This window comes from Haemorhous mexicanus, chromosome 12, assembly GCF_027477595.1.
Source record: "Haemorhous mexicanus isolate bHaeMex1 chromosome 12, bHaeMex1.pri, whole genome shotgun sequence".
Lineage (NCBI taxonomy): Eukaryota > Metazoa > Chordata > Aves > Passeriformes > Fringillidae > Haemorhous > Haemorhous mexicanus.
This window is the reverse complement of record NC_082352.1, coordinates 3,003,304-3,012,706: the sequence shown is the minus strand read 5'-3', so window position 1 is coordinate 3,012,706 and position 9,403 is coordinate 3,003,304. Positions and strand designations below refer to the sequence as shown.

The 9,403-nt window shown below is 49.7% G+C and overlaps 1 protein-coding gene across 1 annotated transcript in view; it reads left to right on the top strand.

Moving 5' to 3' along the window:
* The first annotated feature begins 2,678 nt into the window (after nucleotides 1–2,678).
* LOC132332988 (hydrocephalus-inducing protein-like) overlaps nucleotides 2,679–9,403 on the top strand; it is an 18,625-nt gene continuing 11,900 nt past the window's right edge. Inside the window, exons 1-7 of the mRNA XM_059857715.1 lie at nucleotides 2,679–2,828; nucleotides 4,092–4,232; nucleotides 4,723–5,039; nucleotides 6,611–6,680; nucleotides 7,252–7,350; nucleotides 8,033–8,242; nucleotides 9,097–9,225. Coding sequence (XP_059713698.1) covers nucleotides 2,679–2,828; nucleotides 4,092–4,232; nucleotides 4,723–5,039; nucleotides 6,611–6,680; nucleotides 7,252–7,350; nucleotides 8,033–8,242; nucleotides 9,097–9,225 — 1,116 coding nt within the window. The remainder of the gene's footprint in view (nucleotides 2,829–4,091; nucleotides 4,233–4,722; nucleotides 5,040–6,610; nucleotides 6,681–7,251; nucleotides 7,351–8,032; nucleotides 8,243–9,096; nucleotides 9,226–9,403) is intronic.

Here is a 9,403-nt window from a genome sequence, read left to right as displayed (position 1 = left end):
ATTAAAAAAAAAAAGTGACCTTGTGGTGGTGTGTTTTACTACGTGTGTAGGTTTGGCATTGGATCTACCCTTTGCATATCCAACACAGTATCCAAAATTTGGCAACTAGGAAAAAGCACGTGTTCCCAACTGCTCACCACCCCACAACAGGCCTATCACTACAGTCTACTAAAACTTTGTAAAACTGATGCAGATTATAACAACAAATTATATTAGATATCTTACCACACTGATTTATCTGCACCTTTTGAGTGTTCATTTTTGTTTTATCTATGTTCTTGTTCTACAACAGCAAGGAAAAAGTGTTTTCAGTTCTGTTCAGATTAGCAGTGTTTATAACAGATGCAGTAGAAATGGCATCATTTTTCTAAAATGCACTTTTTCCAGTTTTTCTGCTTTTACTCTGTCATCTCTCACACACACAGTTTAACTGTTGTATGGCAAAGTTTTCCTTTGGAAATACAGCATTTTATAACAGCCCTGCATTTATAACTACCAGGTTATCAGCTTTTGAGAGTGGACATTCTGCAGAAATCAGGTCACTCCATGTTACCACTGAGGGGCACTGTCAGTAAAGAACATCCCCTGCTCTGTGTCACTGATCACAACAAAGCTGATCCAACTTTCCTTACCAGAGTGGCCAACTCTGCCATCAGCCAACAACTGGCACTAAGACCAAGTCATGTTACTTAGGGGGTGAACACTCTAAAACACTCGGCCTCCTGCTGCTCAAGGAGCCACCAAACCATCAGCATTGTTCTGGCAGCACTGATCAAACCAAGGGCAGTGAGCACAGAGACATGTTCCTTACAGGGAGAACCCATTGAAATTCCCCAAAGACACTGGCACATTACATGAACCATGTAACCCACCAAACCCCACAGCATTGCTTCTTCACAAACCCCACGGGGCAGCCTCTGAGAGCAGAGCAGCAGAGGGACATTCAGCTTTGGAGGCACAAAGATGCTCCCTCAAACACGCCCCAAGTCCCAAACAGAGAAGGTTGATGCAAGCATCACAGTAAGCTCTTACAATTTCTCCAAAAATTTCTTCGCTCCAGGCAGAAACTTTAAATCAGTGGCGAATGCAGCTTAAGAATGGATTCATTTTCCTTCTCCAAGTGGAGCAAAGGCTCAAAGCAGAATCATTGTCATCCTAATGAAGACAGCCAGTTCTGCTTTCTCTTGGGAGTTACTGATCGCCCCCATTCCTTTCCTGCTTCCCTTAGAGATTGAGAATTGAGAGTTCCTCTCCCTGCAGCCTTTCAGAAGTGATAACAGACATGCATTTCATTTTCCTGCAAATCCAACCCTGCCACAACAAGGAAAAGCTCGCCAGCCTTCCTCACCTCTTTTTGTCCTACTGCCACCAGCCCGCCAACCTAAGAAAAAACACAACCCACCCAAACAAAAGGAAGGCTGTAAAAATGAGTTTGCTCTGGAGCTAATTGCTTTTCAGAAGAGTTTCATTTAATACATGTTTATACAATTATACAATATAGGAAGCACAAGGGGTTTAAAACTGTATGCATACAAGGACACATCTTGACCTTTACCTGGATCTTTTTTACTTTTGTAACCCACAGAAGGTACGCAAAATAGTATTGATAAGCCAGCCTACATTAATTAGATGCAAACAGCTCACCTCGCTTGCTGCATCACAGAGCAAGGTGGCAAGACAAGCAACTAGATTTGCTTCAACAAACAGCTGGCAAATGTTGCATCTAAAACTCTTCTCCATCAGGTATGGAAAAAAACCCAGTAACATTGCTTCAAACCTCAGAAACCACTCCTGGAGAAGTGCAGATCTGTCAACCTGTGTGCTCAGCAGCACCAGAGCACATGGCTGGCACGGTGAGCAGACCAGCCAGCCTGGGCAGGACTTATCCCTCGAAACCCAGGGAGCAAAGGCCAGAGGGGAGAAGTGCGGGTTGTTGGCGTCCTGTGGAAACCAAACCCAACAGCAGCAGCTGAGGCCGTGAGGACGCTGCGCTGTGGAACAGGACTTGGGGCTGTCCTGGCCTATTGCAGCTCCCTCGCATCCTCCTCCCTCCCTACAAACGTGATGTAAGACCACACGTTTCTGTGGCAGCACCAGCTGATTTCCTTGCTGGCCACCATCAGACCAGCTAAGGCTTTATTGTGATTGCACAGCTACCAAAACCCAGTGCTGCTCCCAAAGCAGAGATGGAAGGAAGTATTGCTCTTTTGGGGCAAACAGTACTGCATGCTTAGTCAGCAAAGAAGGGCAGAGAAATAGGTTACACTTAGACTAAGAGCCCAAAAAGAAAGTGAATTAAACAAGTGCCAAGTGATTTATCTGGGGTAAGCATGGAGTAAAACAAAAGCCATGTGAAGGTAGGGAGAATCTCACAAGTGCCTTTTGTGGTTATTGGGGTGCAGTGATACAATTGAGCACAGAATAAATAAGCTGCATCACTGGAAGAAAAGGGGGCAGTGACCATAACTCTGTGGCAGGAGTAGGGCCTGGGGTGGGTGGTGGGTGCTGAGCCAATGGAGGAGGGCATTTGCTGGATGAAAAGGGGGGAGGAAGAAAAGGGGGCAGTGACCATAACTCTGTGGCAGGAGTAGGGCCTGGGGTGGGTGGTGGGTGCTGAGCCAATGCAGGGCATTTGCTGGATGCCCTGCCACCACCTACTGCTGACAAGTGACTCTTGCATGCAGGAGGTGCACGATTATGTGATGTGTGAAGCTGTCAGTGGGATAACCAGGAGGACAGAGAAGATAATAGAAACAGTCCTTACCTGCAAGTTTATTCACCCCTCTATAGAAGTGTCAGCCAGGCAATTCTCTTTCCTTGTGAACAAGGTAAGTCTGGCTTGCATCCTGGCATTTAACAGCATGGCTGAGGGGGTTGTGTGCTTTTGTTAAAGCCCCTCTTTACCCTTCCTGAGGCACTTTGTAAAGTGAGTGAAGATGCTTTTAGAGATGAGACTGGTATTTAATTTCCCCAAAGTAAAATTGCAGTTACAGCTGCACTGCCAAGGGGGATCATGGCCACTTCCAGAGAAATGCCAATTTCTCTGCTCACTGTAAAGGGAGGTTTTGGAGGATGCTCCAAGGCATGTTGATGTCTGTACACCGATGCTGTAGGGATGCTGGGAAAAATGGAGATTCCTGTGAATTCCTCAGGCTGACAAGGAAAAACCCATCATCTCCTGTGTCTCTTTGCCATCTGCTGTTGGCATGGATGTTTTATGGGATAGTTATATAGTACAGCTCTGTGCATTTCCCTAAGTCTCACCTGCTTCAAAGGACCCCAGACATCCTGAAGCTGCAGTGATAACACTGAGGCAGAGCAGGTGCCCTTTAGTCTCTGGGTCCCAGCTCCAGCATGACCTTTCCCTCCCCTGAAAGTTGTCTGAAAAAGAGAAGATGTTTCATCCTTTGGTTTCTGTAGTTTCAGACCCCTCTTGTGGTTTCCAGGCTTCCCCTGAAGTACAGAATCCCCCCTGGAACAGGCAGTTCAGATATAATTTAGGATCTTTTCAGCTCTCTCTGATTCTACCTGCCACACACACAAACTGATTTATGGCATACTAGGGCATAGCACCTGTTTGATATGAGTACATGCAGAACTAGCTTCCCAAAGTCTCTGGTTTCTCTAAACCATGCAGGAAGCCCAGCACAGTGCATAGACAGGAAGGAAGAGCCTGGGCTTTTCTGAGGCTGCTAGAGCCAGTAAGGCTGTGAGAAATGACTGTATGTGAGTGAGGACCATCTAGTGCTGTTCCGCCCAACGGAAAGACAAAACTGGAGACAAATGGGCTGGATTCCCATTCTGCTTTAGATCTTGTTCAAGCAGCCACCTCCTCTCAGGAGCCTATTCCCTCATCTGTACGTGGGAGTGTTTCCCTGGCCCCCAGATGATGCTGTGGTTTCTAAACATGAAAAGCATCTGCTATAAAGAAAAACCTCCTGGAAGGGTAGAAACAAATAGAAAGGGTAAATAAATAGAGATGTATGCACTTCTGGGGCTGAAGAATGTGAGATGCAGCAGAAGCAGAAGAAGGTCTGTGGCTAGTTGAGGCTGGTTTTCCTTATCTGTTTTTCCTTATCCTGTTTCCATAGAAACCCAGGGATGTCCTGACTCTGCAGTACCAGCCTTTGGCTTTAAAAAACACCTGCCTGCTGCCACTGGACCTTATGCTGGACTTGGAGCAGCCATTCCTGGTCTGTGATGAGGACCAGCAACCCCTCCCAGATGGCCAGGTGAGCAGCCCTGGACTCCTCCAGTGGGGTCTGAAGAGGAGGGATGTGGTGGTGCCTTTCTGTTGGGAGATCCTTGAGTCAAGAAGTTTATTCTGTAGCATCAGCAGTGGGCTGGCCTGAGCTGCATCAGCAGAGCTGCTGAAGGAATCAAAATAGTATCTGAATTGAGGAGATCCATCCTGGCTTTAAGGCACAGGGAGAAGGGAGCAGGCAGCTGGGTCTGGGTGAGCCATGCAGTAAAGGTGTCTCCTGGAAAGCATGCCAGCTCTCCAGCAGCCACCCCCTTGTATTGGGGCTGAGCACAGAAATGGGAGCCTGAGGGAATCCTGGACTGGACTGGGGTGCCTGCAGACAGACTCCTGCTGTAGAGAAATGAACCATGAACTGAGAATCCAATGCTGGGGTCACTCTGAGCATTTACTGTTTCATGCTGTCAGACCTTGGGACATCATGCCACAGGGTTGATTAATTACTGCTCATCTCCTTGCAGCCTGTGAGAGTGGGTGTAGGGGAGACCTGTCATCTCTACGTTGCATTTGACCCAGCTTATGAACTGGATTTTAAGAGCTGGAAAAAAGAGAAGATTCTGAACATAGACATGGTCAGGGGCCATCCTTTTGTGGAGCGTATCGTCCTTCGGGGAGAAGTGCACTTCCCAAATCTCCAAATCCAACCCAGCACCCTAAAGTTTGGCTGCATCGCGGCTGGCACTAAAGAAGTGCGTTCTCTGGAGATGACCAACTGCAGCTCCCTTCCCGTGGAGTACCACTGGACATTCCATTCCAAGAGCCAGGTTTACAGATTGAGGTATGTGCACCTTTGCCCTCTCCTCGAAGCTCTTCTTCCTGGTGTCCTGCTTGTACTTGGCAAAGAAGAAAGCTGTTTGCCTAGGATCTGACAGACTGCTTCTGACTTTTTCTTGTGCAAATAACACTGACCAGCTGTGCTCAGGCTGGATGCTCAGGGAATAGGTTTTCCACCAATTTGGTGCTGCGTAGCCCCCACAGTGGTTTCCCCTGGGAAGGAAAGCTGGGGTGAAAGCTGCTTTCTCAGACCTCTGTGGCCTGAGGCAATGTTCACCTTGATGAAGGGCTCCTAGTCCCAGCTCCCACAGTGCTGCTGGAGGCCTTTCTGGCCCCTCTGCTTTGGGATGGGTCCTCTCTGCAGGAGCTGCTCTCTGCTCCTTGCCTTCCTCCCTTGTATTGTGCTGGAGGATGGCCAGAAAGTCCCAGCACCAGACAAAGAGCTACTTAGTGCCTGGGCTGATGCTGAACAGCCAGCTAACAGCCTTCCCTTTCCTTCTTTGCTGAGACAACTCCTTTACTGCCACGATGATTTCTTTCCCAGGGGTCAGCTTTCAGTGGACACCTCGGATTCTTCACTCCCTTTTTTTGTGACACTTGTTACTCATTTTGACTTTTCCTCACTGCAACATATCCCTTATGGGTTCTGTACTGCTTGACAGCAGGACTTGTTCATCACATGATCTCCTATCCCTGCCTCCTAGAGAGTTTCTACTTTAGAGTGAAAAATGTCATTGTCTGGGCACCGTGGTCCTGGGAAGTTGCCTCAAACCATTCATTAAAACTAAAGACAGTGGAATAGATGAGTAGGGATCTCTTGGGGGTTATGATGAGAGAGCCAGAAAAGAAACCCAGCCATAGATAACAAGCTACAAAGCCAAAGACAGTGATTCTTTGGGGAGCAGGTCATTGCAGGCCCTGAATGCCTGTCTGGGAATAGAGCATCCTGGCAGTGGCATTTGACTGTGGGGAGCGCTTGCAGCTCAGCAGGGTGACAGGCAGGCACGGCTCAACGATGTCCCTCACGTGGCATTAGAAACACAAGCAGAGTTACCCTGAGCACCTGCTTCTATTTAAAATGGGGAATGTGACCTGAGTCACCTGGGAGTGTTGGAAAATGTCAACCAACCCCCCCCAACACTGTCAGGGAAACATTCCTGATAAACCCCTGGTGGAGCTGCAGAGTTTCTGGCGTTGGGCACTGGGGGGGCTGTGCTGGCTCCTCAGTGGCCAGGTCTGCCTCTTGGTGCCTCAAATCTCACCTTTTTGCTTGCCTTCTCTGTCTTTTCTGCTCCCACCGTGCTTTTTGCCTTCCCACAAGGTGTTAATCCCTGTCCTCTGTAGTTCCTCAATGGAAGCAGTTGCAGCTGCTGCACCACTGCTACCTTGGTGTCATCCCTGGGCTACCTTTAGAACAGAGCTGCTCCAGCCTGGATTGGGAAGGGCTGGATCAAACCATCTCTCAGTTCAACATGCCAGCACCCAGCCAGGGGCTGCATCCTGACCAGGAGCTGCTGGTGCAGGTGTCCCTCCCTCCCACTGCAGGTCCCTGGTCATAGTTATGTTATATTCCAGATATGAGCTTTCCGCACCTAAATTCCAACCCAAACCACCAAAGGAGAAGAGAACCAGTTTGGAATCCTCAGTATCTCCGAAGGAGACGCTTCAGGATCAGAAAAGAGGAGCCAGTCACGGCCCTGAAAGAATCGCAGGATCCTGCCCAATCTTCAGGAGCAGAGGTAGATTTTCTTGTCCACCCAGTGTTTGTGCTGTCTCCCCAGCCTGCCAGCACCAAGTCATGCTTGTGCTGCCGACCTCCCTTTTTGCTGCCCTGCTGTCCTGTGTCCTGAGGGCTGGTCAGGCAGCAGGGCCAGTGGCTGGACATGGGGTGAGTGGGAGGGAGAAGTAGGAGAATTTTCCTTGGAGAAGCTCACTCCTACAGGCCTGTGCTGAGTGTGGGATTTTTTGCCTTGTTTTCTTCACAATGTAAGATGAGGCTTTTATCATGGTAAGACTTCCAGCTTCCTTCCCAGAGCAAGCTCTGATGAGTCCTGATCTCCATGTACCCTCTTCCCAACCCAACCCAGACTACCTGTGTGCAGGTCTCTGCTTTCACCCAAGAGCTGGTGTTGGTGGCCCTGAAGCTGTCTTATAAACTGAGACTTTGCAAAGTGGCTGTCTCTTCCTCCTAGCATAGAAAATGGCTTTGTTTTCAGGTGCCACCAGAAAGCCGTGGACGGTATTACATCCCACTAGGGCTCGTGGGAGTCAAATCCCCCATGGATGTACTGCACACTCCCCTCGAAGTGGAGGAGGTAAGAGGGAATCTGTCTCACTTGCACATTGTCAGTGTGGCTGGAGCTCCCAGTGCCACTGGTGGCCCTCAGCATTGGCCACAGAGGGGCCTCATGTCCCTCCAGGCCCATCACAAACTGCTGCTGAAGCAACTGGTTGTTGGAGAGGCCGTACAGAATACATTGTAGGGCTGCCCAAGGATGCAGCACCTATGGAGGGCATTGCTTCCCCTGGACCTCATCTCATAGGAAATTTTTGCAGGAGCTTTTGCTGAGGCACCTTGAGAACGCAGCATATATTTCAGAGAGAAAGGGGAAAAGCCTCAGGAGTCAGATGAGCTGGGCTGGAGTTTTTCTCTGAGCTCCCTGAGCTCCAAGAGCTCTCACTCTGTGTGTCCACCTTTTCTAAAAGCAGTAAGAAAGGCTTTTTAAAGGCAAATCATGCATCAGAGAGAATTTCTACTGGCAGGAGACATTTACTTTAATGTAGTGTATTAATTAATGCATTGATCTGTGAGTATGGGAGAAGATTTTCCTCATGGTCCCTTCACTGGTCAGTGGCACAGATGCAGGATAAGATTAGGATGATTCTGGCAGTGTTTAGGGAATAGGCCCCTCTGGCTACAGCTGCACTTTGCTCCAAGATGCTCTTCTGCATCCATTTCCACGCTTAACATCTCAATCTCTTCTGTCCTCCATCCAGGTTTTCAGTATCGCGCCACTGTCAGGTGTGCTGCGGCCAGGAGAGAGCCAGCAGGTCTCCTTCACCTTCTCTAGTGGCTTCAACACCATCTCTGATGTCATGGCACTGTGCCACGTGGAGGGAGGCCCCACCTACGAGGTGGTGGTGACGGGGGAGACCTCCTGTGTCAGCTACTCCCTGAGCCCCCGGGAGATCGACTGTGGCTCTCAGGTAGCACACACATCCCCTGGCACAGCTCCTTGCCTTGGTGGGTTCCTGCCCACCTCGCTCCAGGGCTCCCTCCCCTTCCCAGCCCCTTTGTTGGCTCTGGGGCTTGGAAGTACAACCTTTGAGGGACACATCTGGCATCCAAGCTGGTTTAAAATGGCCATCTCCAACCCTCTCCACAATGCTGGGAATGCCTCTTTTTCAGGGTACCTAAGACTGCCTCCTGAGGCAGGCAGGGTCCCAGTGGGGCTGCTCTGAGGGATGTGTCCCTGAGACATCCTTCTGCTAATCCACCCTAAAGCCTGATGTCCAAGGAGATGCTCTTGTCTAAAGCTCTTGCTTAATCCACACAATAATCAAGGGAAGAAGTTGGGCTTCCTGTCACTACAGTTGGAGAGACTGTCCCAGCATAATCCCCACTTCACTCTTTTTCAGTTGAAAGCCCACAGATATTTCCAACTGCTGGCCCTGTCTGTGTTGCCCTGGGTGACTCCCTTGTTGCATGTGTGTTGTTTGCCAATACTAGCATGCAGGTACCTTTTCTTCTGGAATGCCTCAGTGCTGTCTCTGTTTCTCCTGGCTGTTGGTGACTCCTCAGAGTGCAGAGAGCCCATGTCCCCTGGTTCATTTATTGCTGGCCCTCACATGGTTGTTACCACACCTCTGTGTGCTGCCAGAGCTCCCCGGTCCTGTGCAGGTGCCCTGTGCTTGGGGCTTCCCCAGGTTCCCAAGTGCCCTTGTCTCTTCCGTGGTGCCTGCTCCCATGATGTGTCTGCTTTCAGCCCCAGGAGAGAGGAAGGAGATTCCCAGCAGCAGCCCTAGGTCTGTAACTTCCCTCTTCTGTGCCTTCTCTCCAGATGTTTAACGAAATTCATCACAGCAAGGTCACCCTGGAGAACACTTGCAGGAGTGAATTCAGCTGGGTGCTAAACCCTAGCACTGCAGACCAGCAGCTGCCTGGAGTGTTTCTGGTCAACCCCACCACTGTAAGTAGCACAAGTGACTGACCCCAGCCCTGTGTCAGGTGGTCCGGGAGAGTTTTAAAGGGAAAAAAGACGGGGTGGGGAAGGAGGAAAGAAGTCGGAGGGGAAAACCCCAAACCCAGCCATGAGAGAGACAGAGCTGTAAGCCATTTTTGCAGGGGCCAGAGAAGGTCAAACAAGT